Source organism: Falco biarmicus, chromosome 11 (genome assembly GCF_023638135.1).
Source record: "Falco biarmicus isolate bFalBia1 chromosome 11, bFalBia1.pri, whole genome shotgun sequence".
NCBI classification, from domain to species: Eukaryota; Metazoa; Chordata; class Aves; order Falconiformes; family Falconidae; genus Falco; species Falco biarmicus.
This window is the reverse complement of record NC_079298.1, coordinates 32,759,676-32,785,136: the sequence shown is the minus strand read 5'-3', so window position 1 is coordinate 32,785,136 and position 25,461 is coordinate 32,759,676. Positions and strand designations below refer to the sequence as shown.

At 37.0% G+C, this 25,461-nt stretch overlaps 1 protein-coding gene across 6 annotated transcripts in view; it reads left to right on the top strand.

Moving 5' to 3' along the window:
• RABGAP1L (RAB GTPase activating protein 1 like) overlaps positions 1 to 25,461 on the top strand; it is a 254,822-nt gene that overhangs the window by 59,841 nt on the left and 169,520 nt on the right. For all 6 annotated transcript variants that reach the window (XM_056355824.1, XM_056355827.1, XM_056355823.1 and 3 more), the window contains exon 13: positions 4,155 to 4,305. In XM_056355824.1, coding sequence (XP_056211799.1) covers positions 4,155 to 4,305 — 151 coding nt within the window. The remainder of the gene's footprint in view (positions 1 to 4,154; positions 4,306 to 25,461) is intronic.

Below are 25,461 nucleotides of genomic sequence, written 5' to 3'. Positions count from 1 at the left end.
TAGAGTATGTTCTTGACAGCGTATTTCTGTGGTTTAATTAAGTGCTTCAGTAGCAGCATATACATTGCCAAGAGAGGAAAAAGTCTGTGTATTTGCTGCCTCTGAGAGACCTTATACTACTAGTAAATGCCAGAACCACTTACTTGGTTTTCCCTTTGTAAGTAATAGCTCTTGCTGCCCAGGACAAAAATAATCAGAGGTCCTTAATCTGGAATTGGCAAAGTTTCCTTTTCCTTGCTCCCATAAGACAGCTGAAAAACATTAAAGGATTTATTTGGGCAATTCCTCCTTTTACTTGGGCACTTTGTAGCTTTGGAGAAATATAGCTTCTTGCTGCGGACCTCATCTTTAATGGGAATCTCATGCAAAAGTTGCTAAATGAGATCACATAATAAAATCACAAAAAAATCACAAGATTTTATTGAGCTTAATGGAACCCTTCCCTCCTTCTTGTTTTTAACTGTTTTGTCATCCAAGTTTCTGGCCTCAATGAAAGATGTTTTTGAGGAAGCACAAATATTTCATGGAATGATTGTACAAATATTCTGACTACGGACCCTCTGAATGATTAAGAAAGTAATGATGAAAAGTGTGGAACTCAGCTGATTGTTGACAAGTGTGTTTTCCTCGCCTGAAAAGGCTATAAACAGATCTGCTGTGGAGCAGTTAAAACTTTCCAAAGCCTATTCTAAAGGACATCCCAAGGGAGAGTTTATAAATCGGTTGCTATATCTGGCACCCCAAGGCCAAGGAGGAAGGCCATCCTGAGTCCTTGGAGAACTGTGTGGCAAGCTTGTTTCAGTCTGCATTGCATTTGCATTGGAAGATGCTACTTATTTTGATTTTTTTTTTTTTTTTAGTTCATCTGTTGGTTGGTTCTTCTAGTTTTTAGCTTTTGCCCTTGACAAATATCTGGACTCCTGTGGATAAGCATGCTCAAGTAACCATCTGCTCGTTCTCTCAAGTTTCACGTAACCCGCTATTTCTTCATATACTTCTTAAGAATACTGTTCAATGGGACAAAATATTAAGACTTCTGAAGTAAACTGTTTTGAAGTCCTAACATAACTTACGCACTTAACTCAGAAATTCATTTAGTAGTTAAAACTCCTTAGTTAAAATGAGTTAAAAATGGGAGATCCCAGCCAGCTTGATGACTAGCAGTAGCAAACACTTTCTTTAGGAGTATCTCAAGAAGTATTACCTTTTGAGAGAAATTCAAGTGTATAAAATACTTTAATTCTTTAATAGTGTTATGTTACATTTTAAGAACAGAGCTTGGAAAGAGTAACAGATGGAAAAACGTTAACAATTTAAAAACTAAAAATAGATTGAAATAAAACCTTGTAGTATGTTAAAAACTGCAGCATATGCTAGTGGAATATCTGTGCACTTGTAAAAAAAGTAAACAAACAAAAATTAACATTTCCACTTGGAGAAATGTGTGTGCTGATTTGTCTTTTAGATGAAAAACTTCTTGCACTTTAATTGCTTCTTGTTGTTTCATTAAAATGTCACTGTAACCTAATGGACTGACTCAGCAGAAGCATTGCTTCAAGAGTCTCCTTCAAACACATAAACAGGAATAAGTTAATTTACCAAAAATACCAACAATAAACAGTTTGAAAGTAATGGATATCTTTTAATTTATTTTACTATTTACTGCATCCTCAGCATTAAAGTTGTTCTTGCAAGCTGAGTTAGTTTAGCTGAGTACTTAACTATTTTTGATGTGTGTGGGTTTTCTGTTGATTTTTTTTTTTAAAGTAGTAATGGTCAATAGCAGTCTTTGATCAGAAGTATTTTTTTGTCAAGTTGAGGCATAGTCTATGCATCACTATTCTGCATCCTTGCTGTCTGATGTTTTAAAATTGTCTTTGAATTTCGGGCAGGAGAATTACAGCACTTTGTAACAAATTAAAGATGTCAGCATCCATGAATGGCCCACATGAATTTTCCCACATGCTAAAGGATAAGGCTAGAATAAGACAAGCTTTTATTTTATGCATGTTATAGTCTGGCCAAACAGGTGTCAGAAAGCATCTAGGAATGTAAGGTGCCTGGGCCTCTACACAAAGGATGGAAAAATGCATATTTTTTCATCATTGTAGAATGCAGAGGAATATTTGTTAATGATGGAGCTGTTTCCCAAACAGACATTCAGAAACTGAGAAGTTGTCTGTTAGCGAGTTATGCTTTACTGCATGGAGTAATGTTGCTAAGGTATTACCTCTACCATAAAACTATCAAAATATAAAACAAATCCAGTTAGATCTGGTGTAGTATAGCATAATTAATTCTCAACTGTGAGTATGTTCAGTAGTAAGGATGGTATTACAGCATGGAATATGCATCTCCTTTAGTTGTTGCCATAAGCTCTTTGAATTGTTTTCCAGCTGTCCCTGAAAAAATCCTGGTTATGTTTCTATGGGAATGTACCTTTTTAGCTGTTCATTTTATTTTGTCTGCTCACCACATCCTCAGAGGTGGCCTTCTGTGTTTCTCATATAACACGCGTGATCAAATTCATGTAATAACCAAAGTAACCTTATTAGAAGTGTCCTATGAATGCTTCAGTTTCACACAACTAAGTTTCTGGTTTATTTTAATTATTTATTCCTTAATGTACCTTTCATAATTTTGTAACCACTCAGAGTGTCTAGTTCTTTTAATATTTCTGTGATTATTGTTTTTTCTTTCTAGCTTTTTCCCATCACAAGACCATTAGTCTAATATGACTTGCTGCAAAATGTACTGAAGAAGAGAAAAGGGACAGTTGGGTTTTAATTTGGCTAACTGAATTACAAAGTCTGAAATTACTTGTATTGCACTACACACTTAAAATGTAAAATAATACGGGCATTATATAATCACACTTTTCATTCTTAAATCATTTGGAAAAATCATCCTTGGAATGTAGGAAAAAGAAATTTTAGAGCACCTTTTAAATTTAAACAGTAATGGTAAACTTTTCACATCTTAATGACCTGTTTCAAAGAATGAGTCTCTAAATGTTTACTTAGATTCAAGGGTCAAATTGCAGGTTATTTAACTTAATCGCAGCTTGCTAGCATTTGGCTAAACTGCCGCTCTCATTATTCTACCAGTAGAGGTGAAAAACATAACAGTGGTCAAAACAATAACAGAGCAAAGCACATTAGGAAGAATAAAGAGTCAGTTCATGCAGTCTTCCTGCTGTATTGCAATGAAAATTGCCGTAAGAAGTCAAAGAGAGTTTTAATCTAGATCAGTAGACACTGTTATTTCAAAAAGGATTTTTAAACATCTGTGACCAAACAAAAGCTCTGCAGTCTTGTGCGTGTGCAATGATTTTATCCTAAACGTCTGGGCTCAGTGACTGGATTGTTTTTTAAAAACGTGTCTTTAGTATTCAACCTGTCTAAATACGGCCTTTTCATAGTTCTCTATACCAACTTTTGTAGGATTAATTATGCAGTGTTGGAAAATAAACCCAGCCATCTTGCAGTTGTCTTCCTACATTTCTTGGGGGGTGTGTGTGTGTACAAACCGAGAGTAAAACAGCAGCTCAGACTAATAGGCACATTTATTTGGAATGGTGGGATTTTACCAAGGTATATGCAAGTGTTAACTGCTCTGTGGGACTTGCAACATACTCTTGCCATGAAGTTAAAACTGGAACTTCAGTCCTCATGTTAGTACTCTGAATACTGGCTTTTATTTGTTTTCCAAAATTTAATTCTCTATACAGCTTAGGTTATTTTTAATTTCCTTTTCTTAACCTAAGTGAAATGTATATGTTGGACAAATACTTAAATTGAATTGTCTGCACAGATGGCATATTTTTCTCTTTCAATTCAAATTGTTCTTCATTAGCCAGTGTAGTTCAATTTCTGCAGTTGATTATTGTTTTAATTTTCATTACTTTCTCTAGATGTAGAGAATTTGGATATCATTGCATTTTGCCACTGGTTCTTACTGTAAATCCTTGCAGAATTTTTGAGTCTGGCAAATACTAATTAACGCAGCCAGTGAAAGAAAAGTTCGTGTTGCCAGCTGCTGACTCTCCTTTTCAGAATAACATTGGAAAGTTTAAAAACTCTAAATAATGTTTTAATCTTGATTTCTACTCCTATAGTCGAAATATAATAGGCAAGTGATTGTTTGTTTCTCAGGCACAATAATCTTGTTGTGAGACCAAATGGATTATCTACCCTGGTGAAAAGTGGTGTTCCAGAAGCACTGAGGGCAGAGGTTTGGCAGTTGCTGGCAGGATGCCATGACAACCATGCAATGCTGGATAAATATAGAGTTCTCATCACAATGGTAAGTGACTTGGGGGGTTTTTTTCCCCCTCTTTTTTTTTTTTGTTTTCTTCTTTGGTTAAAATGAATTCTGCTGAGTAGCAGTTTTATTCATTAGTAAAGCAGCAAAAGAGTGAAACAGTTTGACTTGTTTTAAGCAACTGAAATTGTGATTAGGTGCCTCTACCTCCTGCCAGGGGTACCTGCTGAATGGCATTAATTGCTAACCTATATCCGTAGTAATGCTTGACATTTTGCTTTCTATTCACTTGCTGTGGTGATAACAGGTACATCAGCTTGTTCAGGTGTTTGTTGTTTTGTGGTTTTGTTCCTTTTTAATAAACTCAAATTCATCACTTTGTTTTTCAACAATTTCTGTTCTCTGTGTGCCTTAATTTTCAAGTTTTTAGTTAAAAAAAACACAACCCAAAACAAAACCTCAGAAAGTTGGGCATTTCTTGTTTTGTTGTTTATTTTAAAAAAGAATATTAAAACCATTTTTACCTAGCAGGAAACCAGTCTCCTTGCTGTATGGGATTTGAGAGGAAAATCCTTCTGGGAATTTCTTCTCATTCTGTATGCTAATGTCATCAGTGCAGTCAGTAAATGTTACTAGGATTTGTCTGCATAGATGTTCCAGACTGCTTATAACTGTGATGGAAAGACTGGGAACCAATGTGTTATAGTAGCAAAAACTCTGTGCAGTGTCAGGAGGTAAACTCACCGTTTGAGGTTCTAAAATTCTTGCCACTGCAGAGTAGTTAGGCATTCTGGGAAAAACAGTGGTCTCAAAAATGGTCAAAATGGCAGAAATGGATGAAGATAATTTTGTATGTTGCTCATAGAAAGTGTTGGATTTGTTATCTAGAGAATGAATTGTTTGTCCATACCAAAGTTCTGTGGTAGACATTGTTATTGAAGTTCCCTTTCATAATGTTGTCATACCTTTTTGATACTTGTCCTCTTAATTTGACCTACCTGCTATGTTTGTAAAGTTTAAAAGCATCCCCAGAGTGAGAGCTGTCTCATGGCTTCTTTTTCCTTTACCAATAAAGAAGGATGTTTTGATAGTGTAAATTTTTCTTTTTTGACGTTGTCGTTGGGTTATATTTTCCTTAGAAACCATTCACAGGACATCTGTCAGCTGTATGTTGCATCAAAACCACCTCCATTATTTTGCTCTTGCTTTCCAAAAGTGGGGAAGATGTTTGTTTCACGGCGGAGGAGGGAGTGGAAAACGTCTAAAATGCAAGCCTTATCTTGATGCTAGGACCTCATGCCTTAAAAATACCTTGCTACACTTGGCCTTTTCATGATAGAAGTATTTCAATGATGTATATTTTGAAAGATATTGCATACAGTGTTTAATGTGAAATATTATGCTGTTAGGGATTAGAAAAATCAAGTCCTATTCTGAACTGAAGCATTTACACAAACTCGTTTTTTTTCCCTGTAATGAATCACTTTTATTCTGAAATCTCAAAATTTCTTCTATAGTCTGACTGTATGTAACTGCTGGTGATCACATCATTTGGCATACATTGCATGAAAGGATTCAAGAAAAGAAATGAACAGGAAAGAGTCTATGCCAAACCAAAGCTTGGGCCCATTTTTAGGAACAGTTAATACTGGGTGCTCCAGAAAAACTTGTCAGCTACTTTTGTATGAATTATTATCCGATATTTATGTTTGTGAAGAGAACTTTCAGTTTCATTTTGGTGTGTTGGTAATGTGAGTTAAGGTATTTGAGAGAGAGAGGGGCATGTGTATGTTATTCTCTGAATCCCCCCCAAAAGCTTTGCTGTAGTGTTACTTATGTGTGTCAATAATAATATGCATGTTAAACTTCAGAGTTGTTCGGGTATTAACAATTGTTCACTTGCTTCTCCTGTATGAAAAAGCACAACTGATTTATTTTTTTCAGTTGTTTTTGTGCTACCATCCCAATATACCAACAACGTATACTTTATTTTTTCCATAATTATTTATTCTTCCCATCAAATATATAGCTTTCATCTTCATTCTTTCAGGTTATGCATACATTTACAGAGATTCATTGTCTCCTCATATTTTGGTCGTTCTTCTTAATGTTTAGGCTGCTTCTGGAAGCTGGATATTTCTGTTGGTATCTTGACTGCTTTAGTGGTATATGCCCCACCCCTGGAGGTGTTCAAGGCCAGGCTGGATGGATGGGGCTTGGAGCAGCCTGGTCTAGTGGAAGGTATCCCTGCTCATGGCAGGGGGTTGGAACTAGATGGTCTTTAAGGTCCCTTCCAACCCAAACCATTTTATGATTCTGTATTCTGTGTGTGTGTTCATTCCTGAGCATATTTCTTCAAGACATTCCTAGGTGATTAGAGGTGGCAGTGTTCTGCACTTGCAGTCCTGAGAATGAAGTGTGAGATGGAAGAAGCGGGAGGTGGTAGTAACGTCTGTGAACTTGACCCACTGCCTACTCACCTCCTCGTGCAGTTCCCTCCCTTAAACAGCTCCCCATTAGTGCCTAGGCCCCTCAAACTGTCCCATGCTTCCCTTACCTCCTAGCTCACTCTAATAGCTCCTTTGTAAGAGCCTGTTCTCCCAGCACCCCAGCCCTTTCCCCTTTCTGGTCATCTGGCCTTACTGCACTGTCTGGCTGAACTGCCAGCTGCGGTACCTCAGTGAGAAAGAGGGCACTTTGCAATCATCTCTGCACCCAGACATCTGTAAGAAAGTAAGTTTATATAGGTATAGTTGGGGGATTTTTGTCTGATGTTCAAAATAATGTGGCTGAACTGTGTAACGCTAGAGCAAAATGCTGGAGAGAATGTAGTAATTAATACAGTGTTAAACAGTACTCACCAGTAAGGTTAGGAATGCCAGCCAGTTTTCTTGAATGAGGCTTGGCTTTAAAAGCATCTTTGACTGCTTTGATTATGAGATCTAAAGGAAAATTTCAGAAGCCTAACTTGAGGAACCGATCTTGAAAACTGTTGTTTTATCATAGCTTGAAAGGTGATCCCAAGAGCTAGAATTATTAATATTGAATATGTGATACCTAATTTATGACTACCTTTTATGGGGAGCAGAGATATTTGCTGAAAACTGGAACTTTACCGCAGTGTTGCTGGTTAACTCTGGTGAAACTGTGCTCGCTAGTGGAGGAGGAATGTGTTCCTTGTGATGAACCGAATGATAGCAGACTCACTGTTTAAATGTACTTTGGAGACTGTGATATAGACACGTTTGTTGTTCTACTCCAGTTGCGTGCCGTTTGTGCAGAAGTAGCATGTTGTATTGGCCAACTATTAGTCATATCACTTCACAGATCTGTGTTATACTGCATGTATCCATCTGTATGCAGAGCTCTGAAATCTACTGCAGTATTTTTCAGTTAGAGGAGTGATTTGTTCAGTGTGTTCTGTAGGAGAGAGTAATTTGGGCCATGTTTTACTGTTTCAGTTCAGCACAGAAAGCAAAATAAAATCTCTGTCTTATTTAGAAAAATCAATGCTGTACGCATTTTCTCCAGGAGGCATGTCCTCTAGTCCACCACACTGGAGGTCAGCAGTCTGTCAGGAATGATCTAGTGAACGGTGTTTCTTTTCCTGTATCAGAGCATTCGCATGCCAATACATTTCCCCATCTCTAGGTAAGTCTGGAGTTCCAGGAGGGAAGGGAGAAAGAAATACTTCTGCTCTCCCAAATACTTTCTTACTGACAAGCACTCCTGCTGAGCTTCAGCTTGGTGATTACTGTGAGCCTCTCAGAAATTTTGACTGGAGCACAATAGTAGGTCTTGCATACAATTTGAGAGAGTAGGAGTTGTGATTTGGCAGCTGCTTCGTTTCTGACATATATGTAAATCTGTACTGTATGACAATCAAAATCTGCTTGAGTTACCTTTCTGGCATGTGTGCCATAGGCTTTTGACCCTGCTGCACATGTCACAGTATAGGAAGGGGAAAATAAAACATAATCAGTAGAAATGAATGTATATTTTCATTTATTTATTTATCTTAAGGAAGAGACAAAGGTAAATCAGAGTGAGAAAAAGCAGCTTATGTGATGACAATGAAGGGGTGGTATTTGTATATAGAGCTTTTGTAAAAGGGTATGAGATATATTTCTTAAAAGAATGGAAGTAGAAAAACATGCACAAGCTAGGGTCACTTCCTTGATGGAGATTTTTTTCTCCTGCCTCATCGACACATTATTTCATGTTCAGCTTCACTGGTTCCTCTCAAGAGACTCAGATTAATTTTTTCCATTACGAGATATATTTTGAGCTCTGATATATTGACCAGTGGCAAGCTACAGCTTACCCTGTTTACAACCGAGGTGACTGGTACTCAGCAACAATTATGCTCCACGTTTCCCCACTCTGTCCTTTTCAGAATAGGAGTCAGGCACTGTCAATGTGTAAATCATTAAGAGATCTGCTGTCACTTGAGAGCAGCAACAAAGTAACTTACTGTAGAACATTTGTTCCATCTGAACCGGGACAGATGTTTTATCTTTTATTAACATTCTGCTTTTCTGTTTTAGATGGCTTCATTCTTTTGTGTGTTCTCACTGCTGAATTTGTAGGGCAAAATTTCTTTCTATCCTTTTCAGTGTTACAAACTAGGTGCCTGTTTTGTAGTGCTGTGGCTGATTACTCTTGAAATTACCTGCACTCAAGTCCTTTCTCCTCAGTTTAGAAAGTAACCCCTGTTAGGGTTCTGTGTCGCTGTGTAAGTGAAAGAATGAAAGGAGAAAAAGAGGGCAGTCATTCACTTTCTGTAGGTTGAAAACTTTTGGGTGGACCATTTTAAGGTAGGATTTATGAGTAAGTGTATCATTTCCTTATAAAAGACTTTCAGTTTACAATCTGATTTCCATTAAGAAATGAGCTGTATGTATCAAGTTCATCTAACAGCATATACAGACTGCTTCTAAATGCTGCTACTGTTCTGGTTTCAGGAAACAAAACGTGTTTTAAATTTATTATTATAATTGTTTAAAGTATGATCAGAAAAAGAAGCCTGGTTTTAGATAAAGTAGATGTTGGTAGTGTTATGTTACTCAGAAGCAATGGAAGTTTGCATATGAATGTGAATGCTCATTTTTGAGATAGATGGTGACTTTGAGTTGAAGGTCTTAAAGAAAGACTAAATGGCTGTCCTTCCAAATGACTTGTAAGAGAACCAAAAATAAGATTATTTGTTTATTGTCATAATTTCCTTTGGCAATACAATATGAGCATGTGCCCAGAACAGTTAGAGATAATAACTCATTAAAGGGTCAGGCTTCAGAAGAGTTGGCCAAAAAATAGCTTTGTCTGCTGACTGTGTAATGGTGATGTGTGTCTGGGCCCATAACGTTTCAAGTAACTCTGCAGAAGAGTGAAAATCCTAAGAATATGAGAGGCATTGATTTGGGGATTAAATACTGCCATATCATGAAAATAATTTATCTCAGTAACATAATAATTTGAAGTTGGCACTAATCACACAGAGGTACAATTCTCATGCAATAGGGACCAATTACAGGAAAGTACATTCCATTGCTGCAGAACATGGAGCAAATGTATTGTTTTTTGGGCTGGATGAAATGTAATTGATGTAGAGCTAATATACATAGTTCATCCATTCTATTTGGACCAGTATTATTCTTTCTGATTCCTATAAGCCATACCGTCTCATTACAAACCAAAAAGAAAAAAAAAAGTTAAGGAGGTGTCTGGAAACCTCTCAGGTGAACAAGTTTTACAGGCCCAGATAGAAAATTAAACTTTAGCACTTGTTTGCTGAAAAGGATGGTAAATGATGGCAAATGGAAGTAATCTGTGTACACTATTGGAATTACACATTACTCACATTAATTTTCTTGTATCCCTGTAGTCACAAGCCCTACGGGGCATGTATTCAGCTGCCTTAGCCAGAATCGACTGTGTGATGCAGAGGACAAGGGATGGTGACTACAACTCATCCCTACATCTCTTGCATTTCCCTTGGTTAGTTATGACAAACTGTTTTTTTGACAAGTTTTTGGTACTCTTTAGGAGCCAAACGATTCTTGTGGTGTGGTCTTTTCCCTCAGAAGCTTCCCAGCTTCAGCCCATCATTGCTGTCCGTTGTTGCCTCAGTGTGGGTGGGTTTGTGGCTTCCAGCCTGCTTTCCTATAGGCAGAGGTGATGTGCTGTAGCTTTGCTGCGGTCTCTGACTGGCTGGTCATCAGATCAATCTTAGCACTTCTGTTACAAACCTTTAAAGAAAAGGAAGATCTACAGGAGAGAAAAATCTTTGGAATCCTTTAACAGCTATATTTCATTATTATAAGCGCCTTCTGAGACAGACTTTTTCATAGTGGTAGAGTAGACTATTCTCATAGACTATGAGAATCCTACAAATGAATGTTTGTGTCATTTCTCCTCCAGAAAGTAGAATAGTAGTCTCTTGTCCCAAATTAAAAGTTAGAAATAGGATAGCTAAAAATAGCAAATACCATTGCTGAAGTTTCATCATCTGCTTAAGCACGGTCTTCCGTGCATTGTATTATCTTTAATTATCTATTATCCTTGGTGCATCTCTCAGCAGACAGATCTCAAAGGACTGAAGCAAAGATCAACTTTCGTGTAAACCTAATGTAGAAATGTATTTACTTTTTAAACTTTGACATTACCTAAATGTTGAAACAAGAAAAGGTATTTGCTGCTTTGTTTCATACTTAATATTTACTTGGCTTTTTTATTTGTATTGCTAGTTTGCTTGCATAGTCAGTAAATGGGAAGTGGAGGAAATTACAAACAATCCACTGTGTCTATACAAATAGGATTAAATGCAGCTGACTTTGAAACTGGTGCTTTCATACCATGTTTGTGGGTTTGGGTGTTTGTTTTTTTTTTTTTTAAATTATTTTTTTTATTTGTATGACACGGGTTGAAACAGTTTAGCTGTGGATTGAGAGAATTACTTACATAGGAAGGTCATTTTAGTTTGAGTAGAAAATTAATCAAGCTTGTTATTTGCAGCAATACCAAAGGATATTAAGTTAGCACTAGGAAGAGGAATATTTTTTGTCCAGATGATATCATGCAGGGTTTCACTGCTCAGTGTTCTGAGACTAATTAATCAGTAAGGGTGTCTAATTAAAAAGATGACTGTTCACCAGCTGCCACAGCAGGTTAGTTAATGAACTGAAACAGGAGAGTATTTCTGTAGCAAATATTTGTGTTCGGAATTCTGCATCTGTTTGTCCTAACTGAAAATGGGGGAGTCTATGCTTCTACGTAAGCAAGGAATAACTTTTGTGTTCACTGCCCAGTACAGTGAGGAGTGAGCCATTTCATCAGAGCTGTGTTACGCACTCTGGTCACAAGCAATAGGAGAGCATCAGGAGCAGTATGTGACATGTTAGCTTCTTCCTGCAGCAGTTTTTCAAAACTGTGTCTATGCAGTGAAGCATTCTCATATTTCTGAATAGACTGCTCTCCTGGACTACGGCCAAACCCCATACGACTGTCATCTTTTCTTTCGACACATGCTTATGGCAGATAGCCTACTGAAAATGATAAAGGGTCCCCCCTTTTGCAAGAAAAGCATCCTGAAATCTTTGAAGGTGGTACCTTGTCCATTTGTGATTACAAATATTCAGAACACAGCATGCCCGTCTTTCTGCATGGAACAAACTTCCCAGCAATGAAAGCTAAAAAGTTTCAGAAATGCTGACCTATTATATTTTTGTTGTTGTAGTTTTTTCTTTGCATCTTTATTTGTTCTCTCTACTAATTAAGAGTGTTCTCCCTTGACTTTTAGAGAGATTAGGTATGGGGAATGGTATATACGTAACAATTATAAAAGATCCTATTAAAATTATCATCATAAAAAATTGGTTTTTTCAGCTGTCTAAAAAGAGAGGTAACTAATACCTGTTCTGTTGCTTTTTGAATGAGGTACTTAGATATTAAGCAAAATAATTCTAGAGGGACTGATGACTTTGAAATGTATGTACAACTCTTCCAACTTCATGTTTCTTTTCAGTTCAGTATCTATAGGCAGTTTCTTAAGTTTTACTTTACCTTTTCTTAAAGGGTAAGAATAGGATGACTATTATTTAACTCTTAAACTGAGACCGTTCATTTAATGGCAAGTAGATTCCTGATATTTTTATAATTTAATGTGATTTGTAGAGAAAAACCAGATCGTATGATGGTTGGGTTGATAGGATGCTGCATTTTTTGTGTGAGTGGAGCTGTTAGTGCTGACACTTACAGTCTACTTGTTTGAATTATTTTAGTGGCACTGCATACAGTGGAATAATGAAGTATACATGAACTGAAAATACTTATTAGAAATTAGTGAAAAAATATTGCCTCTGAAGAGCATAAGTTGTCAGAATTTTAGTTCTTTAAATAGCTTCATTTAAATTCAGTCTTCAGATAAAAGGTTTAGTTCATTATGAGTGTAACAGGGTACCTAGTTTCATAGTAAATGTTAGTATTACTCTTACAAACTGAGGAATAAAATGTCCCTAAGGTGAATTTAATTTGCCAAGTTTTGATTCATTTAGAGCTCATCTGGAGAAAAACTTTCAATTTTGTGTGCACAAAAGGGAAAATCTTGTGCTTACTCTTCATCTTCAGATAAATGCGTCAATTTAATGACAGCTCTTCTCAGGTAAAAAAGGAGTAGCATCCATTAGTAATTTTTATTTTTATGTCATCTTAATTTTAACTTTTATTTATGATGTTTGAGGTGGAAAATAATGCCAATAATATGTTTTTCAGGGCCTGCATAAAATTATAGAAAGTTCTGCCACGTTAAGAATTTTCCTGCAGTTGCTTTTCTGTACAGAACCCACTTACGACAACACTGAAATGACACTCACAGTACAATTCCTGGCTCTTGGGTGCTGTATGACCTACCAGCACTGAAAGTCACATAAATTGACACATTTGTTCTGAAGGGTAGAGTGCAAATGAGATTTGCATTTGCCCTCTTTGAGACTGTGTTCTGTTTTGTCTGTGTGAATTTATACACTGTTATCTGCAAAAGGAGGGGAGCACAGTTGCCCATCTTTTCAAACGGAATGATAAAACCTTGGGTAATATCAGTATTATGGCCTGAATAGGTTTAAATGATGGTTACTGGAAGAACTGATATTAAGATTGATAGTCTCATAGACTCTGGATATATGTATATTGATACAGATAAGTGTTTTGTTAGGTAGGACGGAGTGGGGATGTCTCAGTGTATTTCTTTACAGTAGGGTGTGCAGTAATAGCTGGTAGTTCTGGTAAATGCTTGGCACCTCAGAGCTCATGTTAAAATCCATGATACTCCTTCCTAGATAAAACATTAATAGGTATCCTAGTTTAATTTGAATATTGGTTTGTTAATAGGCATTCAGTTTTCCTGTAGCAGGAATGACACTGATGCTGGAAGAGCAGCTCATAATAAGAAGACATTTTAAACAACAGTATTCTACACCACTGAGTAAAATTGGATCATTTCTGAAGTTCTCTGTAGTGTGTCTTTGCGATGCACATTCATTCTGTGTGGAGGCATCTCTGTCTTGCAGCGGAGGGCACTGCTTAGATGAAGTGAGTTGTTATGTATGTGGACCACTGCAAGAGAGCTGCAGTTCCCGAGAACATCATTTTTTCTTAAACAATCAGCCATCTCTTGGTATATTTAGATGAAATTCTTTCATCTAAAAGTCACTTCTTCCTAACTGGCCCCTGCTTTCAAACAGAGGTTGTATAACTGGCATTCAGGAGGCTGTGTTACTGGAGGGCTGAAGCTGTTGAAGGTGAGAGGAAGAGACAAAACATCGGGTTTTGTATGTTGCTGTAATGGAGCAGGTAGTATGACAGGAATTAGGTGATACTATCCCCATAGGGTTCATATTCTGGAAATCAGAGTGCTGCACTTAAAATCAGAGTAATTGGATTGCAAATGTTTTTTTTGTAAGGCTAACTAATTTCTGTTATTGCACACGTAAATGAACAGTAATGTTAGTCTTCAAAAGAATTTCAAGCCAGCTTCAGTCTGACTTTGAAGTAAGAAGGCTATTTGTGTGTCACTGGGTTGCTGAACTGCTGTGTTGTGCAAATGCAGTGACTCCATCTAAAAATGACTATGCCTTTCGAAAACCTGAATTTTGCTAGCTGTGGTTTGTATTTGGAATGGTTTGTGCCTGAATTAAGGCTGAGGGCAACTTCCTTGTAGATTCTGTTGTGTGATTTTCTGAAAGGTTGGTTGAAATCATCAGGAACTGTTTTGTCTAAAAGCCCCATCTGGAATCCTGTACCTCCTTACAGAGAAAAAGATGCAGAAGTCACTTTTTAAAATAAAGTGTTTCCTGTGACTATTCTATGAAAGGTAATGTTTCAGAAATCTTAAATACATTTATTTAAGAGAACAAACCACCTTTTCCTGACTATTAATTGCTGGTTTCAATATTTTAAGGTTTGATGCCATAAGAATTAAACAGAGAGCTCTAAATGCGTAGAGAGGAACACTAAGAATCAAAGGATCCAAAACTATACAATCTAGCTTTTTTTATTTCTCTGAAGAATCACAGTTGGTGTTTAAAGTCTCTTAAAATGCCTTTGTTAACAACAGTACTGATGGTCAACATTTTATTAAAGCATGTGTTACCACAGCAGTGTGCAGCTAGCAACGGGCAATTCACTATAATAGAAATAGTAACAAAACCCAGAAAGGCTTGTGCTGCCTGTGTAGAAAAATTAAAGCATACATAAGTTATGAATACATCACTTAAATTCGAACTGAAATTTAATATAAGGCGTAATTCTGATACCTTTTGCTACCTTAATTTATGTATGACTTCTTTATGCTAAAACCCCTAATGACAGTATTATTCATATATTCTTTAGGATATTCTTCTAAGGGGCTGCACTAGTATTAAGTATGTTTTACAGTAATCACTTCAGAAGACATGAGAGACCTATAGATCTTTACAGTCTATATCTGTTAAACATTTTTAAGAGTAATTTCCCCTATCAGCATGCAAATTTGCAGCTGCTGAGATAAACTAACCAAAACGACATCAGTTGCAGTCTGCTAGTGCATATACTCTTTCTAATAATCTTTTATGTAGGTTTCTGTGGACATACCCAAATATTTTGGCAGCTAGAATTTTTTTTTCTTGTGAATTTTCATCAGTTGTTTTTCAAACTGACAACTGAATATTGACGATATAGAGCTTCAAGTTTTTTAATCATATGCTGCACATTATAAAGCCATCTTCATATGGCTGGTTTGTCTCAAAAGCAATCTAGTTTCAAAATACAACCTTTTTTTGACTAGATAGTACAATATAGAGCCTGAATCTAAAACTAAATCATCACTTATGGGGGTGTGTGTGTGTACGGTTTCAAGCTGTGTGCTTGCCATAAGAGGTTTATTTTACTGCTTTTTTCCATCTCTTCTGTATACTCTATCTAGCAATGGCAAGGCTAATCACAGTAATTTTTAGATTTTTAATTAGAAAATGTCCTTCACCCCATTTCTCTGTTAGAGCAATGAGATTGACTCACTGTGTAGGTGTGGTGTAAGGGGTGGGCTGGGAGCATATAGCTGGGGTAGGGCCAGAGGGACAGGTGAGGCCCTTTTTGAGGCAGTCTTCAGGTAGCCTTAGTTAGGTTAATGTCACATTGCAGTCTAAATAGTATGCTTCTTGTTACCTATATGGCAAAGGAATTAGAGCTACCTTTTTGGAGCAATGCCACCTTTCTTTCATGCATTTGTAAATGTAATCCCTGAAAGCACTTTTGGTCTTTGTTGTCACACCTTCCAGGATTTCCTTGGCCTTTCTATGAAGATGCTTGCTCTCAAATTCTTCTTTAATGTAAAATGGAAAATACAGAAATACATTTTAAGGATAAAATGTGCCTGCAACTGTTAAAATAAATACTCTTTTGAGATGCTTTTTAAAATATATGTCCGTATGTATATTCAGTGCAGACTGGCTATACCTGATCCGACAAGAAACAGGACCCTCAGATGCTGACTGCAAGCAGGGGTTTTACAGAGCTGTCAGTTAAGTGGGGGGTTATTTGGGCTGCTGCACATTTTCTTTGTACTCGTGTTTCGGGCAACCATGCACTTGATTTAAGTTTAGATTATTATACAATAAGGACACTAATTTCATAGAAAGCTCAGAACAACATGCCTTTTGTCTTCAGTAGCTGGTTGAGTCAGCAACAAACCTTGAAAATATGCAGCTTGGCTCCTTTAGCCTAAGCATTAGACAGAATACTTCTAAAACTTTGATTTAAAACCTTGATATTCATATATCTAAAATTTATCCTGACTGATGAAAATTTATGTATAGTGACTGTTGTACATGGAGTTTTCCTTGCAGAAGCTGATGACTTTGTCACAGATGCATTAGTTAATCTATTTCCCTGCCTTATTTGCATCTCTAGAAATACCTGTGGCTTCATGTGATGCTTAAGAGGGAATGAGTTAACTGTGTGTGTATCTAGCCTCAAGGGTTAATACTGAGGAAGCAAAATCAGACTTAAATTTGTCTGTGTTATCCTTGCTGCACTCTCTTGTGTGTTGTTTGAATTTCCAGTTTACGTCTTGTGGATTTTTTTTGTGCTGCAATAAGGAGTTTATCTGATTCTCTTCCCTTTAGTACAAGTGAAGGAGGAACCTGACTTTGATCTGTATTCTTGTCCATGCTGCTTCTGCACACTGAAGGCTCTTGTGGACTGGACTGAGAGACTTTTCATATGAGTCAGAAAGGAGTTATGAGTTATCCTAGAAGGACCCTTGATTAACTCAGTGAAGACAAAATACAAGGCACATACTATGTTAAAATCCTGGCTTACACTGGGATGCTAGCACATGCTAGGTGCATGGTTCCAGTGCAGAAATTTCCACTATAAGTTGCTGTTTCTATTCATAATTCTCTGAAGTATCTTCTAAATACTTTTCGTAGTAGTAATTATGGCTTATCTGATTATGGGCTTTGGAACATTGCGTAGTGCGCACTGTTCTGTTAATTTTTTTAATAAAAGTACCAATTTCGATAATCTGAGATGTGTTGGATGGGAGACAGTGAGTTTGCTAAGATTGTCGTGGAAGTGCTTGTATAGCTAGGAGCCCAGTAATGATGATCAAGCATGTATCTGAAATTTAAATATGTTAGAATCTTATAATTGTAGTTCTCTTTATAATTTCATATGTATACAGGGGCAGAAGTCTGCTGCTTCAGACTGATGAATTTTGGTACTCCTGAATTTTTCAGTACTTAATGTAAAATCATTAAGTACCTTTTAGTTATATAGTGTCTTTTGATCATTGTGATGACTTACATAGATACTGTCCTACTGCTGTTTATTTTAATAATAGGCCAATACATTTTATGGATCTAGGTAGGGTCATCAGGACATTAAAGGAGTGGTGTGTGTTTCTTCCTGCTGACCGTGAGAACTTCAAATGACTGTTTTTCTGTTCACTTTGACTTCCTCCCTTGTACTGTGTAGAGTTCTCTGAAACTTGTACTAATTGTGATCTTTAAAGCAGAATCCAAAAAAACCCAACCACTACTTGTCTCTGAAGCTCTTTCTGAAAATTGAGTCATAGACGTTACATTTTAAGCCAGCAGAATGTTTGATTATTCTACTTTTGACTGCCTTTAAAATTCTAGTTGCCATAACAACTTTATTTCTTTATTTTTAGCACATCAGTTGCCATAACAATAAAATATAGCTTTTTGAATGTAACCATTTTTTCCTCACTCTTTTTTTTGCTTTGTTTTATAAAGAGCCTTCTTTGGGGGTAAAAGGAAATGTAGCAAAACTCTTCCCCAGTGAGCACTTTGGTTAGAACATATCCTGAAAAAGAATTAATTTTTTTTCATCTAGCCTTATTCCATTTCTATGGCAATTTTTTTGACTACTGAGTGTTTTCATACCTTATGCAGAAAAATGGATGCAAATCAGAGTATAAAGCTTTGCCTTTGTAGAAAATTGCTGCTGGGATTTCATTTTTATATGTTGTAGTTAGTGTATTAGAAAACCGTAACTGTTAGAGAGTAATTTCCAAGATCTTTATTTCATTATATGGAATGGCTATAAATAAGGTATAAGCAACTGCTTCTGTTATGGGAATCATTTTTCTTTACGCTGTCAAATGCTGTCCCTCTTTCTGTTTGGTTGTTTCTTTTTCGTTACTGTAGGATTGCTTTAAAGATTACTGTTTTAAGTTTTGCAGCAAGTAACTCAATTTTTGCCATGTCATTCTTTATCTTACCTTTCATTAAAAGTAGGAGAACAAATTATGCTTAGCTTGTTCCTGCAGCAGACATCACAGACATGCTGGGAAGAAGGGTGTTCAGGAAACATGCTGTGTGCCTTTTCAAGCCAAATTAATTCTAGTGGCCGTATAAAAATGATGGCCACTAGCATCCTATACAAATACAGCAAGTAGGACCCAGTACTTCCATTTCTTCCTGTATGGCCCTTCCCAGGCATATTGTCAATTACTTAGAGGCCAGTATTTAGTTCAGTGTGTTGATATGCTGAGTTTTGTGCAGTTACATGTGATATATCTTAAAAATATATTAGTGAAGAGATTGACATTTAGCTTCAAGCCATAATTTTGAGCAGAGGGGAAAGGTTTATGTGTAAATTTAATCTTGGTGAAAGAAACTGGGCTTGAATTTAATCTGTAGACTTGACTTCTGCATTCCCTGAAAGTGACCTTTGCTAAAGGACTTGTAGCTCTCAAAACCTCTGCCTTTATATTTAACCTATTTTTAGAGCTGATAAAGTATATGTTTAATTTCAGTTTTTTTTCTTAGAGATGGCAAATAATGTCAGGTTTGGTATTTCTTTTTGAATAAAGAAAATAATTTCTCAGCTCACATAACATTTTACATGTGCCAATTTCTAGATATAAACGTCCTCATTATCTAATACAATCAAAGTAATTTAAGACAACATTTGCTAGTTATTGGAAGTTGAATATATTTAGATGTTATTAATCTTGAAACATAGTTATCAGATGTGAGATGATTTTATAAGTTTTAATTAGCCAATTTTTAACTCTGGGTGGAGGTGGCGGGGTGGGGAGGGAAATATCAGTAGTTCTTGCTTTCAGTGGCATTTTCCAAATGTCTGTCATTGCCAGGTTCCATGTCTGTGAGTTAGCTAGGACTCTGCTTCAACTGCTATTGTTCGCAAAATTTTCCCTCTAGATCGTTCTTGGTAGGAAGCTATTCCTGGTCCTTTTCTCATATATGGTTATTGACGCAAGTGCGTGCTGATATAGACTCCATGCTGGAAGAGAGTGTAAGTGATACCTCTGCAGCACTTCCAGCCGGAAGGAAAATTTGGTTTAAATGAAGCTGAGCTTAAAATGCACAAGAAGAAATTGTGCCACGCTTCAGTTTATAAATAGATTTTATGCCATATCCTTCCCATGTTCCTCTCTTCCATTTCTTCACGAAAGTTGTAGAATAGTAATACAGAGTAACACTTTGGTTAAAGATAGTCTTCCAGAATTCACAATTTACTTTGATTGTTTTCAGCTTTATTGTTCTCAAGAGTGGAACTGGATTTACTAGTTCAAATCAGGCGTGAGTACTACCTGCTGTCTTGCAGTAAAACAAATAGTGAATCTTTAATTCTAAACCCATTTTTGTCTACATGAGCAGTTGAAACTGTGACTTTCTCCTAAATGATCCTAGTTGTTTGGTGGTTTTCCGAGCTACCTCTTGTCTCCTTGAGAAAGTACTATTTTTAAAAAAATCTAATAAAGGAAAAGTTTAGGGTGGAATGTGCCAATTATATATGCAAATAAAAAATAAATTGTCCATGTGACTAGGCACATTTCCAGCCAGCCCATCTAGATTAGAATAGATGCTCTGGGAGAATGTACTGTGACCATTTAACATAAGACGCATCCACAGAAAGTGGATTTGAATCTTGTTTCTGCCATGCATCCGTGAATTTGTCACATAATGGTAGCTGCCACTTCACAGTATTTAGAAAAGAGAATTAGACTGAAGTGGATAATTTTGAAGGTTTGAAACTATTTTTGAGAAGAATGATGCACATGGCTGCACTCTGCATTGGAGCTTTCAGCACAGATTAAAAGTAAGTTGCCAAAGCTTACGGTGGGCAGTTTTTGTCAGAGAGGTTTGCCGTTGTGACATTCAGAAGTATGGTGCTGAGATGGAGAAGGATTTGGAAGCCTGTGCAGTGTTGATCATGCAGTAGTTGACAGATGTGTGGCCTTGGCACTGAGTTCCGAGGAATGCTTTAAGGATAAAATAGTGGCGATGCTTTTGGGAGAATTTAAAGAAATAATATTGGATGCAGCTGGTTTTGTTTGTTTTTAAAAGGCAGTGATAAATGAAAGTTAGTTAGGTTTGCATGTATGTCAACTTTATTCTTTGGTGCATCCAAACTTGTGATTTTGAAAGACTGACAGATGTATATGGTTTTGATCCTTGTGTTCGTATCTTAGTAGTTGCTTTTGCACAGGCCTTAGAAATTGGCTTCCTAGTCAAGGCTACAATAAATTATTCATCATTTGACCTCATTAATTCAAAACGGGCTGCCTTTTAAAAGGTCATGCTGTAGTTAAGAGAACTCTTTGGGTTGCAGTATGTGAAAAATCAAAGTAGGTGGTCACAGTGTTTGGGATTTTTTTTTTTTTAATAGCCTTAAAATCTCTTATTCTAGCTCGGCTGAAATGGAATTACTACTAGTACTGACTGAGCTTATGCTTCTGCCAAGTCAGCTGGAATCCTTCTGAACATACACTGTCTTGTTGCCCAGTTGTGATATGCTTTTAGAATACCAATATTTATGGAATGTAATTCCTGGCTTGACATAGACAAAAGCATTAGTAAAAACACAACTATGTCAAAACATGACTCTAAAAAGTTTAAATGAATGCTGTATTAAAATAATCTTTGAAGCGTTAATTTAAAATATGAGAAATGATTCCCACAGGAAAAAGGGTAATGCTACCTGCACTGTTCAGATTATTCTCTACATTTCACTGTTTCTTCATTTACAGTCTCTTAATTGCTGTCTTTTGTCCTGTGATTTAATAGGTTAAAATTCTAATCATCTCTTGAAAGCAGTGTAATTAATAGCTAGTTCATTTCCGTTCACTCTAATGTACTAATGCATAGAGGCTATGTTTTATGTTAGGACAGCTGCATGGATAGGACATGGGTTTGTTGTGGCACTTGAAATGCAGAGGGACAATTCTGAAAAAAATGCATGTTTTAGACTTTCCGTGTGCTTTTACAAATCACTCACTAAACATCAGTCACATAATCAAAAGCAGGAGCTAAAGGAAAAGCAATGCAAGTAACAGCCCTCTGTTGGGATACCTGGAGCAGTGGTAGGTAGTAAGCCTCTCTTTTGCTAGTATACTTTACTTTTTTCTTTTTTTTTCTCCTTTTTTTTTTTTTTTTTTTAACTACTGCTAGTTTAGGAGTAGGGGGATTAGTTTTAGTGGCAGGTACATGAAACTCTCAGAGGGCACATGTTTAATTTTTGCTTTTCATACTATCGTGAGACATTTTTCTTGTTTTTCCAACGTCCATTTTCATTCATTTTGGCGCATTTCTTATCATATGTAGTCAGTTAGTAAATAGCACCCTTTCATAGCTTAATTGCTGTGTAAAGCAAATACTATGTTTAATTCCTGAAAAATGCTAATTGTCACCATTCATTAGACTTCACAGCATTTCCCTGAAGTAAATTCACTTCTTGATAGTTTATTGCACAGTGCTTTCTTTCAGTTGATTAGAGGCACGGAAGTTTGGTGGTATTTGTCGTTCCGAATTGAGTTTGTAAAGTGAATTCCATTTGTCTTAGGAACATCAATATAATCTTGAGGGAAGCTCCTCCTGAAGAAAAATGTTCTTTAATGTAAAATTCAGAAGAGTAACTATCTAATCCGTGAGATCACAGGTAGGAATGTTTAAAGGGAGATTGTAGCAATTTGCTCTGACAACTTGCTTAATATTTATTAAATACATGAATAATGTTCGTGGGTAATTTAAGTTTCAAACTTCAGAATTGTGTAATGTAATTGTTAGATAACAGCATGAAAAGACTGCACAATAAACTTGCAAATGTGAATGCCCATCTTTCTCTACCAATCCACCACAACACACGAAAAAAATTGGTTTTTGCCAGTTTCTTGTTCTGCATCACAGCATGCTAATTACTAAACATGTAGATGATACTGGCTAATATTTGCCTTATTAGAAACAGTATTAGAAGAGGACTGGGGCTGCGAGTCCAGCAGAGGGGTAGGCTGAAGCAGAGCCTGCTGGAGTAGTATTAAGAGAAAAAGGGATCATTAGCTCCCTTCCACATCCCTCACAGAACTTGACCTTTTAGAAAGCTACTATCCCCTTCCAGCCTCTTACCTGAACTCCCTCCACCCTCCACTCCAAATTATACCAGCCACTTCCTTCTTCCCCACCTTATAGAACCTACTGGGTTGCTGCCATCAAATTCAGTTTTGCCTCTAATGTGGAAAAGGCTTATGCAGGCTTTGGGATAAGGTTTTCCTCTAACAGTGAGGTAGGTGCTCCACAAGGGCATTTGCATTTCAAAAACGTAGCTGTGTAACTCCTATCACTTGATCTTTTTTGCAGTCACAGGGGTATGTGGGCCATAGCATTGTTAAATGTTTTATGGCGTTCTTTATGATCATGGGGTGGGAGGGAGAAGGAAAGGAAAATTATCTGTGGTAGCAAAACCGAGAAATGAGACTATCAGGTGAAGAAATATTTCATGGGTTTAAACTTTCTACAAGATACTGTAGTTTCCTTGAGAACTGACACTGTTGGGTTTTCACCACTGGCCCAAGTGTGTTTAGTCTGGATGAGGATGAAGAGAAGTTGCAACAAGAAAAATTCTGAGTCGGTACTGGGAGTCACAGTGGGAGAGGTCAAAGGTGGGGGACCCATGCAAGCTGTGAAAACTCCATCCTTGGGAGATTTTCATGACTCAGCTTGGATATAGGACCCAGTGCAACCTGGCCTAAATTTGGTGTTGGACCTGACTTTAAAGTTGGCCCTGTTTTGAGCAGGGTGTTGGGACCAGCTGATATCCAGAGGTGCCTTCCAACATGAAGTGTTTAAGAAGGTGAAGATTGTTTCAAAGGGGGGGGGAGAGTATTATACGTGTATACCTCTTATATCTGATATTATATGCCTGTACTCAGGTAAATATTTCTGTGTATTCTGTGTAAGCTAGAGCTTTTCATGGCAGTTCTGAAAATAGACAGCTTTAGTGGGTGGATTTTGGGAAGAGGCTTTATATTCCAAATAACAAATAAAACTGATTTCTGCCTTAAATATAGCACCAGTATGACTTCAGAGAGTAACTTCAAACACCGGTCTGATGTAAAAAAAACCCAACCATGTACACACAAACACAAAATTAAGGCAACTACTGATTTTTCTTATTACTCCATCTCTTTAAACTGCACTACAAGCTGCAAGCTTTTTAGAACAGAATTTTTCTGGAGGCATTAGAAACAAAACCAGGGTGTTCATACGAGGTGGTGGACATGTAAATGCCAAAGGTAGTTAAGATAAAAATAAAGCAAACTGAAGAAACACCTTTGTTCTATAGGCTGAGGAGAAAGTGGATAAAACAAAATAATACTTCAAAAAAAAAGGGGGGGGGATGGGGAGTCAGGCAGAAGAAAAGAAGATAAGGAGCTGGTATGTATATCAACATTGTAATTCAGGTCTGCATCTAAGTAAATATCTGTTATGTTCCTCATCCTGTACTCTCAGCTGCATCTCCCTGCTCCAATCAATATCTTTTTAAAAGATTTTACAGAAATCATTGTTGTCCATTTAATCCAGCTGACCATTCAATATTTTAACAAAGAGAGTCCTGAAAGACTTCAAACTAGAAATGAGTGGTGCGACTGAGATGCTGCTTTGTGTGTTGCAGGAATTGCTTCTATCAGTCCTGTTGCTTTACAAAAAAAGATTTAGAAGACAAATATTGCTCTTCCCTTCTGAATAGAAGTGAGTAATAGATTGTTTCCTTGCTTGAAGCTTCTAAATCTACCTCTGTATGGACTTTTTCTGTCGGAGAAGCTTTACCTCGTTTCCTTACAGGATCACACACATCACCACTGCTTTAACAGGCTTTCTTCTTGTACACAAAGCTCGAGCTCCTACCACATCTCCTCTGTTTTCAGCAGGATCAGATGGTGCGAGTCTTCTAGTTTGGATGGTAACTTCTGTTGTTTCTAGCTGATGTAATTTATAAAGAAGGTGTGGAATTGCTCCTTCTATTCAGCTTGAAGAACAGCACAGTCCTTCTGCTGGACGTAACCAGCTGCAGAATTTCTGTACCATGTAAAATACTGCCTTGGTGACAGCCATTAAATTCTTCCAATATAACTGTTTACTCATTCTCACTTCCTTTCCTTTACATGCCAATAAAAAAAAAATAATCCTGAAGCACATTTTGTTTAAAACCATGCCAGAGTCCCTACTGTGTCTCCAATGTACACCTAGAAAACTTTTTCCATATAGCTTTTCAGTGTTGCTGCCTCTTGTAAAAGGCTGTCTGTAATTGCATCGTTTTGTCAGGACTAGCTGACTTCTGCTTTAATTTTCACTTGTCTCCAAATATACGTAAACCACAGTACAAGTTAGCGCAGTCAGTCAGTTCCAGTTTGCACTGCTGCTGCTTAGAAAATGCCACCAGGAGTTGGGCTCTGGGAATAACTGAGGTGATAAAGCCACTGGCAGCTTGCAGTGTGACTTTTTTTTTTTTTTTTTTTAAATGAAATGATACTTCCTCACTTTTGAATTACTTTGTCCCTTTAGTTACAATTGATGAAAGGGAAGCATTTTACCTGCATTGAAAACCAACCAGCAGAGGTTGCCATTGATTTTTCTGTTGTCTCGTACCTGCTTAGCAGTATCCGGGTTTCTCCTGCAAGACCTGAAATATTTGGCTGACACGAGCGCTTGCTATCAGAGTTCGGTGTTCTGTGCACACAGTAACAGGCGCTGGGGTTTTGTACGTCGGCTGGATCCGACCCGTGAGCAGGGTGACTCAACGGTCGCTGTAACATTTGGAAACTTTAGTAGTTACCAGTATGTAAATCCGTATTGAGCAGGATGCACCGAGCACGTAGTTACTGCGGTCCACTTCATTTTA